At 45.4% G+C, this 17,424-nt stretch overlaps 2 protein-coding genes across 4 annotated transcripts in view; one reads left to right on the forward strand and one right to left on the reverse strand.

Annotated features, from left to right (window-relative positions):
• The window catches only part of RIC3 (RIC3 acetylcholine receptor chaperone), a 58,832-nt gene extending 41,509 nt beyond the window's left edge, over positions 1-17,323 (forward strand). The window contains exons 6-8 of the mRNA XM_089915205.1: positions 5,630-6,000; positions 6,373-10,537; positions 13,075-17,323. Of these exons, the coding sequence (XP_089771331.1) occupies positions 5,630-6,000; positions 6,373-6,444 (443 nt within the window). The 3' untranslated portion in view covers positions 6,445-10,537; positions 13,075-17,323. The remainder of the gene's footprint in view (positions 1-5,629; positions 6,001-6,372; positions 10,538-13,074) is intronic.
• The window catches only part of TUB (TUB bipartite transcription factor), a 29,534-nt gene continuing 19,751 nt past the window's right edge, over positions 7,642-17,424 (reverse strand). For 2 of the 3 annotated variants that reach the window (XM_022563135.3, XM_089915202.1), the window contains 3 exons: positions 16,086-16,184; positions 15,691-15,862; positions 7,642-15,216 (listed from right to left, as the gene is read on the reverse strand). In XM_022563135.3, coding sequence (XP_022418843.2) covers positions 15,083-15,216; positions 15,691-15,862; positions 16,086-16,184 — 405 coding nt within the window. In that variant the 3' untranslated portion in view covers positions 7,642-15,082. The remainder of the gene's footprint in view (positions 15,217-15,690; positions 15,863-16,085; positions 16,185-17,424) is intronic. The other variant, XR_016393821.1, reaches the window with a different exon arrangement.

Genomic DNA, 17,424 nt, shown 5'->3' on the forward strand with positions numbered 1-17,424 from the left:
TAGTCCCCTTCCGCTCTGGCAACAGCTGAACTGCTTTCTGTCCCTGGAGTTTTACCTTTTCTATGTGAATGGATCATACTGCACATGCTCTTTTGTTTCTGGCTTTGTTGACTTATAACGCTTTTGAGCTCCATGTGTTGAGTGTATTAGTGGTTCTCGCTCTCTTTTAATTGCTGAGTAGTCTTCTGTTGTTTGGATATAGTTTGTTTCTCCATTCACCAGTTCAGGAACATTTGGGTGCCAGCTTTGAACTATTATGAAGCAATCTACTATGAACTTTTGTGTACGTGTTTTTGTTGGAACATATATTTGTGTATATATCTAGGAATGAGGTTTTGGCGTTTTATACGGTATGTTCAGCTTTGTTAGAAACTGTCAATCTGCTTTCCAGAGTGGCTCTGCCATTTTGCCTTCCCACTGGAAATGTATGAGAATTGCAGTCCTCCACATCTTTGGTAACACTTGGTATCGTCAGTCTTTTTAATTTTAGCTATTCAAGTGAGTGTATAAATGGTATATAGCTTGTGACTTTAGTATGCATTTCCCCAATGACTAATGATGTTGAACATTTTTTCACACACTTATTTGCCATCTGTATATCTTTGGTGAAGTGTTTGTTCACATTGTTTGCCACTTTCTTTATTGAGTTGGTTGTGTTCTAGTTGCAAGGGTTCCTTCCATAGTCTGGATATAAGTTGTCAGTTATGAATTTTGCAAATATTTTCTCCTAATCTGTGGCTTGCCTTTTTCTTAGTGACATCTTTTCAAAGAACAGAAGTTTTTTTCATTTTGATGAAGTCCAGTTTATCATTTTCTCTTTTATGACTCACTTTCTTTGTGCGCATTTAAGAAATCTTTACCTAACTCAAAGTTTGCCTAACTCCTCTGTTTTCTTCTATAAATTGTATGGTTTTGGCTCTTACATTTAGGAGTGTGATCTATTTTTAGTTATTTATATATGGTGTGAGGTATCAGGACTGAGGTTAATATTTTTCCATATTGATATCCTATTGTTCCAGTTTATTTTGTTACATTTAATTACCTTGGTGTGTTGGTTGGAAATCAACCAACCCTTCCCCTTTTGGAAAATGGAAAATCATTTGACCATGTATGTGTGGGTGTATTCTGGACTTACTATTTTTTTATATATAAATTTATTTATTTTATTTATTTATTTTTGGCTGCGTTGGGTCTTTGTTGCTGCACGCGGGCTTTCTCCAGTTGTGGCGAGGAGGAGCCACTCTTCATTGCAGTGCATGGGCTTCTCATTGCGGTGGCTTCCCCTGTTGCGGAGCATGGGCTCTAGGCGCGCGGGCTTCAGTAGTTGTGGCACACGGGCTCAGCAGTTGTGGCTCACAGGCTCTAGAGCGCAGGCTCAGCAGTTGTGGCACACGGGCTTAGTTGCTCCACAGCATGTGGGATCTTCCCGGGCCAGGGATCGAACCCGTGTCCCCTGCGTTGGCACGCGTATTCTTAACCACTGCGCCACCAGGGAATCCCCTGGACTTACTATTCTGTTTCACTGATCTATGTGTCTATACTTAACACCAGTGCCATAATGTCTTTATCACTGTGTCTTTATATTGTCTTGAAGTCAGGTAGCCCAAGTTCTTCAACTATGTTTTTTTCCAAAATTATTTTGGTAATTCTAGGCACTTCATATTTTCATATAAATTTAGAATCACTGTGTCACTTTCTACAAAAAAAAAAAAAAAAAGCCTGATGGGATTTTAATTGGCAAGAAGTTGGATTCACTCTTATGTTGCTGGTGGGGATGTAAAATACACCCACACTGGAAAAAAGTTTGGCAGTTTCCTAAAAAACTAAATATGTAGCTACTACACAGCCTTGCAGTTGTACTTCTGGACAGTTATCCCAAGGGAAATGGAAAGTTTTATGTTCAGATAAAGCTTGTACGTAAATATTTATAGCAGCTTTATTTGTCATAGCCCCAAACTGCAAACAACCCAAACGTCCTTCAGCAGGTGAGGTTGAACACTGTGTTGGTACGTGCATACTGTGAAGTACTACTCGGCAGTAAAAAGGAGTGGACTGTTGATACATGCAGCAACTTGCATGAATTTCCAGATGGCTATGCCGAATGAAAAAAAGCTAATTCCGAAAGGTTATATAATGTGTTTCTATTTATATAACATTCTTGAAATGGCAAAATGATAGACATAGAGAACAAACTAGTAGTTGCCAGAGGTTAAGGAGGGAGTGGGAGCAGGAGGGAATGGGTGTGGCCAGAAAAGGGCGACATAAGGGATCCTTGTGGTGATAGAAAACCTCTGTATATTGACTGTATCAGTATTAATATCCTTGTTGTGATATTGTAGCATATAGTTTTGCAAGGTGTTACCATTAGAAGAAACTAGGTAAAGGGTACATGGGATTTCTGTATTATTTCTTATAACCAGATGTGAATCTACAATTAACACAAAATTAAAAATTAGTTTAGAAAAGCAATGCAAGAAATTATAAGGGAAAGGATAGTGTTTTACATAGTGCACATAAACCTTTTCTGTAGATCAGAGAATGTCATAAAGTTTTCAAAGCCAGCACTAAACTGGAAAAAGACTCGTAACAAATATGATATCAGCAAAGAAGCTGTTATCTTTCATATACAAAAAGTTCTACAACTAATTTAGAAAACACTGATATCTGCCTAGATATGCAGTGCACAGAAGAAAACAGTGCAACTGGCTACAAAACAGAAGAAAAATTATTCCATTCTCACTAGTAATCAATGAAATGAAAATTGGAATTCCTTTTTTTCTTGCAAATTGCAAATCTTCATTATATAACCTTGTTCCCAAATAAGGTAAAGTTTTTATCATATTTATTTTCTACCTACTGCTTAGGTTTTGTTGAAATTAGGTAGAATTTTAGCTACAAGTGATGTTAGCTTTTACAGCCTTTTTCTCTTTTAAGTATTTCTTAACAATGGCATTAAATTTCTAACCACATTATCAATGATTATTTTACATTGATAATTCTTATTGATTTCATTTTTTACCACTTGTATACAGTATCTTCTTTCTTGAATTTAAATTTTTGATTAATTTTTGTATCTGTCAGAATACTTCCTTAAGTACCTCCCCCCACAAAAAATTTGAATTTGTACAGGTTCATCAGCATATGTCTCCGTATGGCTTTTTCAAGGTATTTTTACCTAGCATTTATCCATCTGAAGACGAGTTATTTTTTCAACTAAAGGATATTTTCTTGTAATTTTATTGCTTCCATTTAACCTGTTCTGCCCTCTCATTGTAGAATTCTAGTAATTCTGAGATTCGATCTTGGATGGGTCTTCTGTGTGGCTTATCTTTTTTCTCATGATTTCCGTTTCTTTGCCATGTTTATCTTTGTCCTGGGAGAATTCCTCACCTTGAACTTCTAATATATTAATTTGGTTCTCAGTCATGTTTATTTCAACCTACTCTTTTCTTCCTCTATTAAGTTTAAATTTTTTTTGTAATGATGAGTTTCTAACAGCTCTCTATTACATTGTGTTTGCTCCCTTTTTTATACTGAAGCCTGGTTGGTTTTATACATTCAATAACCTGTTGAATATTACCGGGAACATCAATTATAAGCTGATTGACATTAACTCTTGTTTCCTGCATTGACTTTTTTCAGGGGCTATTTACATAGTTTGCTTAGTTTGGTTCCTGTTGTGAGCTGCTGATTTCCTCGTAGGACCAGTGAGATTTTGTTGCTTGCTCATGTTTCTAATGAAGTTTTGGGTACCCAGTGCCTTGGCTGATACGGGCTACCTAAGTAGTTATGTGAGTCACCATTTGATTCTCCTCAGCAGGCTTCCCCCTCGTAAACCAAAGCAGGTAGTCATGGAATTCCAACGGCAGGCTTTGTTCCTGATGGGGACAAGGCAGGAACATGCCAGAGGATGGACTTCTCTTAGGCATGCAGTGGCTAGGAGCTAACTAGCAAATGGACTTCCCCAGCCTCTGCCCTTGAAAGGAGACTGTGAGGGCCTTGGGTAGCAAAGCTCCAGTTTACCTATGAGCCTGGGAACTAAGACTGCCTTGGCAAGATTCTTGACATACTACTGTTAGTGCTGGTGAGGATGTGATAAGATGGACAGTTTTTTACATCACTGGTAGGACTAAAAATTTATACCATTCTTCTGGAAAGTAATTTGGCAGAGTGTAAAAAAGGCTTTTAAAATGTCCATTCCCTTTGGTCTAGTTTTCATATTTCTAAAAGTCTATCTTAAAGAAACAGGGAAGTGGACATAGATTTATAATCAGGGATCTTAACTAATATGAAACTTATAATGGAAAATCGGAAAGAATCTAAATGTCTTATAGAAGAGGCATGGTAAATCACGTCAGTTACGTAGCTGTATGATGGGATACTTTGCAACCAACTTTAAAATGCCTAATAACATGGAGAAGGGCTCATGATACAATGTTGCATGAAAAAAATCTGGGTACAACATTTTATATACAGTATGATCCCTCTTTGTTAAAAAAAGAGAAGGATATATGTTTATATGTGATAAAAAGGCCAGAGGTAACACAACACATTGTTGTCAGTGGTGGGATTCTAGGTGATTTGTGTTTTCTTTTTAAAACTTGTCTGTGTTTTTCAAATTTTCTACAAATGAGTCTGTGTGACTGTTTTTTTCCCCTAATTATAAATGTTGTAAAAATGTCTCTCCACACTCTACATGGCACCAAAAAAGACCCCTGCTTTTCAGAATTTGTAGGCAAAAAGATGGTTTATGTCAGGGTTCAATTTGCCAATTATCATAATGTGCAAATGGATTTCAAATCCTCCAGCTTTCCCATTGTGTGCTGAGCATGGCTGCTGTTGCCAGCACTGGCATATGAGCTCCAGCATGGCCCATCTGCTGCTCAGGCGCGGCTTGGCTGACACAGATGTATTTCATTTTGTTCTTCAATTTGGCAACATTTTCTCTTTTCTCATTGCTGGGATTCATTTTGTTTACCAGTTTGTTGTTTTCTTTTGTTCCCTTTTGTGAAGAGGAAGAAGCCAACAATGGAAATTCTGCCTTCTGAAAATGCAGTCCTTGTCCTTCGGGATCTTGGACATGTATTGCTAAAATGCTCTCTCTTTCTGACACTTGCAAGCCATTTCAATTGTTTTGATTAGTAGAAGGCTTTGTCGTGTATTTTTCAAAGAGCTCAGCATTCCTTTCCTCCTCCCTCCTCCCCGCCCCCCACCCCGGGAAGATTTGGAAATGGTTCCAAATAGAAATTATAAACATTAGCCTTGAGCTATGCTCTCTCCATCTGGTGTTTGGTACATTTTTTTTAAACTGAGGCTCATGTCGTTTGTTTAATCTTCATCTCTACTGCAGAAGCTTGAGGAGTGAGACTTAACACTCTGCCCCAAGCACCCTGCACTTAAGAAGGGATTTTCAACTGAATTGATTTGTATTTCAAAGAGCTGGGCGACAGTCAGCCAGATCGCCAAGAATTTGCTCAAGTGAAACTTGAGAACCGTTAGAATCTTCTTAGAGATTTCTTGAATGGATTTGTTGGGATAGGATGGCTGCTGCTTGAGAAGCCTTTTTGAGCCTGACACTTTATTTGGAAGAGACATTCTTTGTAAGACTTTGTACTGCTTTTTTCTCTAGGTTACCCTGAAGAGACCTATCCAATTTATGGCCTTTCAGATTGCATCAAGCGTAGGCAAGAAACAATCCTGGTGGATTACCGTGACCCAGAAGAGCCCTCTGCCGAGGAAATAGCTGAAAGAATGGGAGTGATAGAAGAAGAAGGATCAGGCCATTTGGGGTGGGAAATGCCTACTGACCCCAGAGCTCAGGAAGATAATTCTGTTACCTCATGTGACCCAGAGGCAGAAACATGTTCCTGCTGTTTTCATGAAGAAGAGGATCCCGCTGTCTTGGCAGAGAATGCTGGATTTGGTGCAGACAGTTACCGTGAGCAAGAGGAGACCACCGAAGAGATGTGGCCCCGCGACTCGAGAGATGAAGGGCCAGGCGCCAGTGCTGATAAAGCAGATGAGGGGGCATGCTGAGGAAGCGGGACCCCCACCGTTCAGAGTACAGACAGCCAGTTTGGTGAGGTGCCCATTACTGTAGTCCCAAGGTGACCTTTCTCTCCTCTCTGATTTCATCCTTGGCCCTGTGCCCTGTATTTCATTCTCTGTGTTTAAATATCATAGACAATCAGGCCACTGCCATGGATATCATGTGTCCTTCCTGGTGCTTACACACCTGTCACCTGTAAAACATCACAGTAATCGGTATGAACACAGACAGCTTCCCTGTCTCTCGTCCTGCCTTTCCTCCATCAGAGAGTTGATCCACTGAGTAATTTTCTGTCTGTTGTAATTACAGATGGGACCACCCAGGGCAGAGGTCTGACTCTTCGTGTTAGGAGTAACAGACGGTTTACCTGTGAACAGACATCAGTTTATACATGATGAGGACTTAAGGTTGTAAGAGTGAAGATTTCAGAGTCCAAAGTACCTTATTCTGTGGGCCTTGAGCAGGTTAGTAGTACGCTGAGCTCAAGAAGAAAACCTTCTGTTAGTGGGGATGGTGGGGCCAGAGCAGGGTAAGACTCTGCTGTCTGAACTGAAGCCCCTTTCTCACAGCAAGGCCCTTTTTAGGGGCACCCAGGCTGCCTCAGATCTCCACTTTTCTCCAGAGTAGAAGACTCCCACTGACCTGAGAATGAACCTAGAGGCTTATTGGGGGATGGTTTTGCTCTACCATTGCCTGGATCTCTAGCTTCCTTTATCCCTGTTCTGCTTAACAGAACTGCCAAATGCATAAGTACCTTTGTACCTCTGGTCTTCAGTGGCCAGAGGAAACTTGAGTTAGAGACTTTAGTCCTTGCCCTGCAGAGCCAAGGTTTGAGGCTTCAGGAAAGCCTGCCGAAGGGTGGTGGTCCTGCCGTGAGATGCTCAGAAGGCCAGGGAGCCGGTGATGGGGAGAGAACCCATGCGCTTATAGGCAGTCCTTGCTTAGATGCTGTTTCTGAATGTTGTACCCTCTGGGAAGTTTGTTCTCACAACAAATTCAATTGAAACAGAAACGAGGAGGACCGAGCCTATAGACCAAGTGCCAGCTCAGCAGGGAAGTTGCAGGGACCCAATGTAGCAGTGCCCGGGAAGAGACCATTTGTTCCATATGTGGATATCTGAGTCTGTTGAGAAAGCTGGGCAAAGTAGGAGGTAGGTTAGGACTGGGAGGATTGTGACCAAACCAAAAGCCTATCTCTGAGCTGCGATCTGTCACGCGTCTCCTTGAGGTAAGATGTATTCTGTCTAGTAAGGATGAGTGAATTCAGTTTACAGGTAAGACCTAAGAGTTTAAAGAGGACACATTCCTGAGGATATTCCCAGTCATGGAATGCAGAAGACTTGAAAATTAAGAAATCATGTAAAGGTAGACTTGGCTTTTAGAGTTCCATTGTGCCTGGCATGAGCAAGCGGCCAGGAAGATCGTTTAATCACTGTTAAATCACATAAGCATACACACTGCTGTCACAGGTACAGGATCGTATCAAGATAATGTATCAGCTACTGCTGTGAATTTGTTAGTTAATGACTACAGAGAAAAGTCACTGAAGACTGAGTCTATAGAAAGCATATTGTCTCTATCTCTGTGTGGAACATTTGATTCACTTGTAAAGAATACAGTTTAAAATGTACTGAAAACAGTCTAGATGTAATGTAATGCTGAAGGTAAAAAATAATGTAGGTGCTCTTTACTGTTTCGAAAAATTATTTTTCGTGTTGTTTCTCTTCATTCACAATGAGGGGTTGATTTATGAGAAGAGTTCTGGGAGCCTGTTTCGAGTTTCTTATTTGCCTTAGGATATGATTCCCTTATTAGAGGTATGTATTTGTTTCCTTCTAGCTTATTCACTCATTTATTCATTCAGCAGACACTGCTCGCTAGGCAGTGGGAACAGAAGGCTCAATTCCTACCTTTAAAAAAAACTCAGTTGAATGTGGGAGCCGTATCCAATTTATTTTTAAAAATGAACTGTGAACTATAAAAGGGCTCAAGATCGAGAATTCTGCAGGCACAGAAATGTTGGTCACAATTCCATCCTTGTCTATTCTAGTTGTAGAATCTGGCCAGTTCCTTAACCCCAAGAACCTTGGCTTTCTCATTCTAAAGCTGGCGGGTCAAAGTCCAGGTCTCACAGGGTAGTTATGAGGATTAAATGAAATCGTCAGTGCCTGTAAAACAGCACTATCCTATCTCATACAGGATAACCACTCAATAAGCGGTAGCCACTTTACTTTTATTGTACAAGGTTTTATGCTGTATCTGAGATACGGACCCAAATCTATAGGAGCACAAAAAAAGATCATTTTTGCTAAAGTACTTCAAGAAACTTCACAGAGGAGGTGGGTCTTGAGGGATGCTAAGAACTCCAGCTGTGCAAGGAAGAGAAAGGACATTCTTGGCAGAAAGAGTGGTGTTAGAGCAGTGGGGTGTGAAAGTAAAAGGACGATGTTCAGGTATTTTGATGAGGCTGGTATGTAAGGTGTCACATAACCAACTCTTTTTTTGGAATGTTAATCTTTGGGGGAAATTGGCTTACGGAAATAGTTCCTGCTGGAAGTACTAAGACCTCATGATAGCTCTTGCTGCCCTGGATCTTGGTGGGTTTGTATAGCAGGAATATATTTATGTATTTATATTTCAAAAATTTTAATGTACTTTTCAATAATTTCAGATTAGGCGGTCCTTTTTGGATTTTTCAGAATTATGTTATTCTTCAGGGATGACAATTATATTTGTATATACGATCCAGGAGGACCAGAAGCATGGGACTGGCTTTTGCTGTCATGCCTGCTGTCTCTTTCCTCCTGGTCTTCATTTCTGCAGAACTGATCTGGGCTGAGTCCCCTGGCACTAGGTCTGCAGTGACTTTCAGGCACCGTCACAGAGCACAGTCATACCTCTGGGGACAGATAGCTGGCCCAGGAAACAACCGCATCACCTGGGACCATGCTTGGTAAATCAGGCGGGTGATCCGGCCAGGAGATCCCCTTTCCTGGTCAGAATAAGGGCACAAGGAGAGTACCTCCTTAGTTCCAGGACTAGTGCTATGTGAGCTCAGGAGCCAGGCCCAGAGAGCTGCATCGAGGAGTGCGGGCACGTTTGGCCTCTAGAAGAGATGGCTTGTGAGGACCCCACTCTCTGCACCCTCTATGGCCTGGATGATCCAATGACTTATGGTCCAGTCTGGGACACTTTGGGAAAAGGGAGCTTTAATTACGCCAGGATAATAGCTGTAAACTAGGACTCTCCATGGACCCTGTCCAGGGCTATTTACGAGATTTGTCTTTAACCTGACCACTAAACAACGAAAATCTCTTTCCTTTTTAGTAGTGCTCTGCAAAAATGTTATTTCCCAGAGGCAGAGCCAAGGAGAGAGGCCACAGTTCAGGTAGGAAATGCTGTTGACCACACTAAAAACTCCAAATCTGGGGTAATAAATAAACCAACCCTACTTATTACCACACTCTTAAGATTCCCTCAACCCAGACTATTTATGTACCAAAGGAAAATCTAATACTTCAGCTACCCAGCAATGAGAAAAACGTGAAGTATCACAGACTTTGCCTTGACCATTTTCACACAAGTGTTTCTAAAATGTACCTAACCTTGTTTTTCCTTTCCCATTTTCTTATACAAAGTAAATAGGCCAAATTTCTCCTTTTTCTTGATTACCCCTTAACTTCTCTAAGCACCAGTTTCCTCACTTATGCGTTGGGAATAATACCCCCCTCGCAATGCTGTGTGTAGTGTCTGTCCAGGGTGTAGCCTGTGCTAGGTGCTCACGCCAGTGCCATCAACAGCATCACACTCTGTCATCAAGTCCTGTGCTGCTGGGCTGTCGCCCTTGACACCCTCCAAGGCTACCCTGACTGCTGGGAATGGCCCAGAGCACAGGTCCTGCAATCTCTGGGTGACTTCAGTTTTGACCTCCTCCCTCAGGATCAGACCCATAGCCTTCCTGTCTGCTTCCAGCCACAACTGCAGCCTCCCTTGCTGTTGGCTTCAGATCTGCCACAGGCCGAAAAGAAAATTCCCAAGTGTGTAGTGTGTCCAAGTCCTGTTTAAACAGGTTAGGCTGCTCTGCATAGGGCTAGAGGAACCCAGTGGCTGGGTCTTCATGTTATTTCTACCACTTGGGCCTTTCTCACCTTTTTTCAGCTCTACGGCCCTGTTTTTGTTCGTACGGGGCAGGCCCACAGGGGTTTACTTAGGAAGCAGCAGCCCATTCTTCCAGCTGGCACAGCGGACCCTGCAGAGGATGCTCTAACTTAAGTACCTTCTGTCCTTACCCTTCTTCTAGCCCATCCAGCCTCTGCGTGTGTGGTTCTGACCATCCTTAAACTTGACGAGCACGGCCAGAGGGAAGACAGTTTCCACCCATATGTGATGGTTTCTATACAAGCTATGATCCCTTGTTACCACCACCTCCTGCCCACCCCTGAGGCTCTTAGGACAGAAGGAATGAGTGATGTAGGAAAAAACTTTTAGGTAAGAAACATGTCTTTTTCTTTTATAGGGGGAAAAAAGTGCACAGCAGTGTTGAAACAGGTCAAGTTTAATTTGTTGATACATGGTTTGTGGTCTGTACTTAGACAAACACTAAGTTCTACAACATACATAATGTCAACATGGGAAAATACCAACTTTGTCATTGCACATACCAATAAATAAATACATTTGCTCCAGAATACCAAAGAGTTTATTCAAAAAGTCACTTAATAAAAGCACAGTTTTGCAAGTTTGTCTAAAACTTGATGATTTTGAACAAAAATAAAATGTCTGACCACTCCAAAATAGGAAAAGACAATCTTGTGCAAATAGACATACACATTCTAGGCATTATGAAAACTGGCTAAATGTATGCTCCCAACAAGGGAAGTGTCACCACCCTTAGTCACCAAATGCAGGATTAAAGAGGCCAGAGTCGGGCTTCCCTTTCTAAGCCACTCTGTTACTCTCTAGGAAGTTCTGGATCTTGGCCTCATCTCCAGCTCTGCCTGGACCTTGATAGGGAAGGAGAGAGGGACAACAGAAGAGAAGAGGAAAGGGGTGCGACATCTTTCTTAGGAAAGAAAAAAGGCACGGTGATGAGCTAGAAAGTGATGAGAGCAAGGATCAACTTTCATTCACCCTGAATCCTACTGCAAGCTGTTGACAGTCCAACCTCCTTATTTCGTAGGTGAGAAAAGAGACCTAGAGAAATCACGTGGTTTGCTCAAAACCACATGGTTACTAAGTGCAGTAGTGCTTTCTGTAAGACCAACTTGCCTCTCAAAAGACCAACTTGCCTCTCAACTTGGTTGGAAAATTCAAAAACCAAACCCGTCCCAAATACTTCTGCTGTACCTTTCCCCCCATATCCTGAGATGACAGAAAATTACAAACAGGAGGTATGGAAGGACAGGTGACCACCAAACTCAAACAAGAGCCCATCCTTTGGCCTGTTCCTGGGGCTGCTAAAGTTCTACAAGCCAGGGCCCAGGGCCAGTGTAGGGTCCCAACGCTGGGCCCTGAGTGCAGGGGAGTCAGGCCCCACTCAGTGCTGGGCACCAGAAGAAAGCAAACTCATTCAGCTATCTGGAAAAATGTGCCCTGAGGGCCACCTGGCAGCCTGAGGTCACAGGGGAATCTCAGCTGGGGTGAAGAATTGTAGAGAGGGGCAGGCTGGTGTTCCCGCAGGAAGGGAAAGCCAGGGACTCCATCTAGGAGATGGAATTTGTGCTTGCATAGCAAAGCCGTGGACAGAGCCAGCCCAGCCTCTCCCCTCACTGTAAGGAAAGCACAAGCATCTTAGTTTGAAGTCATCACTGTGGCTTGCTAAATTCAGAACTGCCTCTGAATATATGGTAAATTCATTTAGAAGTAAATGCCCCACCATTTCCAGAGCAAAGAACGATGTCTGCATCTACAATTTTGTTGCCCTTGTCAGTGAAGGAGGTGGGCCCCAAATGTTGTCTTCTAGCCTGTGATTATCACACTCCCTGGCTTTTAACACCTGTCCTCAGCATGGGTCTGGACCCTTACATGCTCGTTCTGAATTAGTGTCATGATTTTTAAGGCACATTCAACTAGAATAAGTTCAAATTCATCCAAAAGCACACATGCAACACACCAATTTCTTCAGGTAATGCAAAGTGGGAACTGAAGAACTAAACTTTTGGGATGGTGTCTTCCCAATCAGAACCTTGGGAGAAAGAGTTGGTACTTTCCCAAGTATACTTTCCGATCAAAGAGCACGAAATGAACAAAATCCACCGGTGATCATAACTACATCCTTATTCCTTTCCTATTCATCTGTAGAAATATGACTGTAATAGGAAACCTCAATTGATTGTTCACAGATTGCCCTTTGCCCCAAATACACACAGAGACACACAGACAGACACAGAGCACCTTGGAGCCAGAAGGAAAGAAAAGCCAGAATTGGGGAAGAGTTAAGGAAGTGAACTTCACTGCTCTGTAGAACTGTTTGGGGGCAGAGGGCATAGAGTTTGGGGGTGTGGCCCCAGGAGGAGGGATTTAGAGCTAGGAGCAGTTACAGAGGAGCTGCCTAAGGTCCCAGCTACCCAACACCCTTAGGGACTGCTCATTCCATCACCAAGTTCCCTGCCCAACCAAGAACCACCTGGTTAGAGGGTATGAAGGGCAAGAACTCTTCCTGTGGGAGAGGCTGAGCCCAGGTGGCCTCCAGGGGCCCTGGCAGCTTTATGAGTCTTTGGGCCCGTGGCTATGAGGCCAGTGGTCAAGGAAAACCAGCATCACCAGGAATGGGGTCTTCGGAACAGACCTCCTTGCGAGGCTGGGGTCTTAAGCAGGTGACTCGAGTGCTCTTGCTGGTCGCTCAATGCCCAACAGAGGGTTTTGTTGCTGAGCTACCCTTGTCCATGCCCAGGCTGGGACTCTCAGGCCACATTCCTGACCCTACGGAAAAAAACACCTTTCAACCCCCTCCCCTGTGCACTAGAGGAAAAAGCAGGGGACTAGTTTTCCATTGTGCTTCTGATGTATTTTCCACTCTGCCCCAGGATCCCCTCGCTCATGAGGATCCAGAACCAACCTGTTCTACCTTAAAATCACTCACCCAGAGAAACAGCTTGACTCGACTTTAGAGATCATCTACTTTCCATCATTCTAAATGTCAGCAGGTCTCTCTTTTCAAAGTCAGGAAAGGAAGAGCCAAACTGGGACTATGGACAGGAGGACGGCGCGACAGTATTTCATTGGCAAGTGGACCAGCTCCGGTACAGAACGTTCTAGTGCCCTAAAGATGGCCCCAAGTCAAGAGCTGTCCAGAAACTAGACCATGTTAACAAAACCTGGATCATTGGAGGGGCCTCTCACAGAGACATACGCCCCAGGTGTGGGCAGATCCCTGCTAGAACAAGAATGCCTTGCTTTAAGCACTCAACATAGGAAAACCCAGATTACCAGGAAATGAGAGCATACCACTCCCACTGAAGTCAGAACTTCACCTCAGAGCCTTGCTAACATGCTTACTTTTTAAAAAACCAACTTCTATGTAGTCTTTCCAAGCACATCTATTCTGAAGTGGGGAACAACTCTTGCTTGCTTCCCACTGATTTCCGATCTCCATCTGGGCGAGTAGCCTCTGTCAGGGTAAATGACAAATATGCAAGACTTCCCAAGTCTTCAGAGTAGATGGTGCCATCCAAGGAGGAGGGCGGCAGAGGGAGAGATCAGGCGCAGCCCTGAACACTCACAACCCACCTGTCACACCTAGATAGCAAAAGAGGCAGCAGCCTTGCCAAGGCCTGCCCTCGGGGAGGAGCCAGGCCCAGGCCAGTCACTATCAGACGGACATGCAAAAATCCAGACAGCTTTCGGCAGGGAACTGCCCAGTTTCCCACTGAACATCTCTAAGTCTCTGGAATCAGGTGCACGGGCATGCGGACTGTGCCCTAGGAAGGTCAGAGAGAGCAGTTTCTTCGGGGATGGTGGAAACAAGGAAATCAAGGGAGCTGAAGCTCCGAACTCTGCCCCTAACCAGCCAGGTGACCCAGGGCAAGTCCTACTTTCTAGATGATCTCTCAGGGTCCTGCCACCTCTGATCTTTTGTGGTTCTGAAACATTTCCTGCTCTCCTTACCCTGTCCCATTCCCAGCTAAGAAGAACCACATACAATCAATCCCTCAGCAACCACAGCCCAGGCTGACTGCAGTGGGAGCTGAAGCACAGGCAGGAGCTCCAGGCACGCCTACCTGTGTGCAGTCTGGGGCTGGGGTTCGTGGGGTTTGTGCAGGGACTGCTCAGCAGGGAGCTCCTGGGGAACAGCCCTGTCCCACGCGCCGCCTGTATGCTGAGCCTGCGTCCTGCAGGCCCCATCCTCTATTAAGAGATCTGACCTTGGGGGCTGGCCGCCTGCTGCCTCTGTGCACACAGAGAAATCAAATGAGCTCAAACCCTAGGCCACCAGCCAATTCCCACAGCCACAGCCAGGCCCCTGCAACCCTGGCAAGGTCCCGCCACTCACCTTTCCCCATGCCCGTAACTCTTCCCAGGCCCAGCTGAGGCCTTCTGAAGCTGGAGGACTTTGTGTAGTTGTAAGGGCCAGGCTCGGCTCCCCAGCCCTCTGCTCTGTAAAGTAGGTGTGCCCTAACACTTACACTACCACACACACACTCACTGTGCCCCTCACAGTTGGGCTGAGTGCGTGGCCGGGCCCCAGCAGCCCTGCACTGTGCTTCCTCTCCCTCTACACCTCTTCCTGCCCCCCCGGCTGAAGAGGCTGCTCAGCTTGGCAAACGTAACTGCAGCAGAATACTAACCCAAGGGGGGGTGGGCATTGATCTTGGGGCACAGGAAGAATTCACGCTGGTCCCTTCAGATCCCCCACCCCTCTGCCTCAGCAGTGGAGGCGCAGGAGCCAGTTCCTGGATGGCTGGGCCCCGGAGCCCACTGAGAGCCAAAGGGTCACCTGGCACGAGGCCTATGTACAGGGGGTCAGCAGGGCTGTCTCCGCAGGCAGGCAGCTCCACTCCAGGCTGGGCAACCCCAGAGGGCTCGAGGTGGCCTCTACTCGCAGGCCAGCTTGCTGTCGAAGCTGGACAGGGCAATGGCGAAGGCCTGCAGCGCACACAGTGGGTAGTTGTAATCCATGGTGAACACGTCCTCCGCTACACGGCCAAACTGCATTACGATGTAGTCCGCTGGAGCCAGGCACGAGTGTGGGCAGAGCAGGGATGGCGGAGATGGGGAAGCACAGACACCCAGATCACAAGAGGGAAGAGAGAGCGAGAAGCAGAGAAGCCAAGAGAATCCCAAAGGAGGTAAAACACAGACCAATTAATTGGGAGAAGTGGCAGGAGAGAGGGAACAGGTGGCAGAGGAGAAAGATGCATACAAACACCAGGAGACAGGGAAGAAGAGAGGAAGTCCATTCACAGGGTGTTCCCACGCCTGAGACTCTGCTGAGTGCACAGAATCTAGGGTCAGGGCTCCAGAGAAGGTTCCTCCAGGGCCTCCCAGTCATTATGGTTAGAAAGTTCTTTACATCTAATCTAAGCCGTATAATCCATGTCCTTAAACTCTGACCTCTACAGGCAGGGCTAGGTGAGCTGAACCCTGAGCTAAGGGCCCCGGGTATCATGTGGACAGTAATAAGTCAGGGCAGAAACACTCACGGTCATTGCCGTGGATGATCTGGAAGTTCTTCACGGAGGCCTGAGTGACGCGCCCGTGGAAGTTGAGTACGTAGGACTGCGTGTCGTCATTCCAGACAGGCGTCTTGTTCTGCAGCTCGATGATACTCTCCGTGTTCTTATTTTGCCAGCGTGATAGCAGCGTCTCATGCTCCTGGGAGGGCAGCCTCAGCTGAGCCAGGCCCAGGCCTTGGCACCATGACCACCCCAAAGAGGGATCTGCCCCAGGGGTGGGAGTCCTTAGATTTCCCTAGATCTCCAGGGCTTCTCACACTGTGTCTCCTCCACACATACACACCAGCTGGAGTTCTGCCCTTAGACGCTCATGCAGACGCTGGGATAATGGGGAAGGCGGGTGGGATGGGGTAGAGACTCACGTTGCGGGGCCGGATACAGACTCTCTCGTGAACCATGGTCATGCCTGGGACAACCACACTCATCTTCCGTGGCCCCTTGAAACCCAAAACATTTGTTTCCTAGGAAATAGCGACAGAGAACTCAACACTGGCCCCGTGAGGACTCAACTTACCTACTGGAGAGACTGGGGGGAGGGAATAAAGTTGAGCTGAGCTCGCTTCCACCACTCACATGTCTAATAGGCATCTCTAAAAACTTACCATGTCCGGAAGTGCGCTCCTGAATCTCCACTCTGCCCAAATGAGCTGCTCTTACAGTCCTCCTCGCTCCACTTAAGAGCATCTCAGTTCTTCCATCTGCTCAAACTGCTTGGAGTCATACTTGACTCCCCCCCTCTCCCTCACACCCCACTTCTAATCCATCAGCAAACGCTGTCGGCTCTTCCTTCAAATTATATTCAGAATTCAACCACTTTTCCCCACCACCATCCCTCACCAAGATCGCAGTACTGGCCTTTAGCTGGAATCCTTGTTTCCTCACCGCCCCGCCCTCCTCCCCGTCATCTGTTCTCCGCACAGCGGTGAGTGGTCCTGGTCAGTCAGATCATTTTCCTCTTCAGAGTAAAAGCTGACGGTCTTCCCTCGACCTGCAAGGCCTCACGTCATACGGCCCCATTACCCCCTCTCTCCACCACTCCCCTGCGTTCTCTGACCTCCTTGCTGTTCCCCCTGCATGCCAGGCATCCAGGATTCTGGCACTCGCTGTGTTCTCCCCGACACCTGCACAGCTGGCTCTCACTTCCTTCTGGCCTTTACCTAAGCACTACCTTGGTGGGGCCCTCCCTGCCATCCTTCCTAAAAGGACATTCATAGGCCTCTTCCCTGCTTTATTTTTTCCTTCTTACCACTTATCAGAACATATTTATTTTGCTTATATGACTGTCTTATAGCTTATCTTCCCACTAAGGGTTCACATCCCATAAGGGTCTATATTTGTCTCTCTGTTCACTACTATCTCTTCAGGGCCTCCAATAGCACCTGGGGCTCAGTATCTGGAGAGTCAGACTGCCTCCCCAAAGCCGACCAGCAGGTGGCACCACTGGATCATACAAAACAGCTATGCATTCCCAGGCTGATGGTACCAGTCCCTCATTCTGAAATGAGATGGAGAAAAAACCCTTTGTGTTTATATTCATTCCAGTTTGGTCATCTGTGAGCTGTGTGACATTGGCAAGTGACTCAACCTCTGATCTTAGGTTTCCTCATCTATACAATCAAGAAGATAGGATGGAGCTCTTAGGTTGAATATTCAATGAGATGATAATGCAAAGGGCCTTACAGTCCATTCAGGACCTGAACA

The sequence above is a fragment of the Delphinapterus leucas genome, chromosome 7, assembly GCF_059928025.1.
Source record: "Delphinapterus leucas isolate spDelLeu-1000000601 "Yukka" chromosome 7, BTC_Dleu_Yukka2, whole genome shotgun sequence".
NCBI classification, from domain to species: Eukaryota; Metazoa; Chordata; class Mammalia; order Artiodactyla; family Monodontidae; genus Delphinapterus; species Delphinapterus leucas.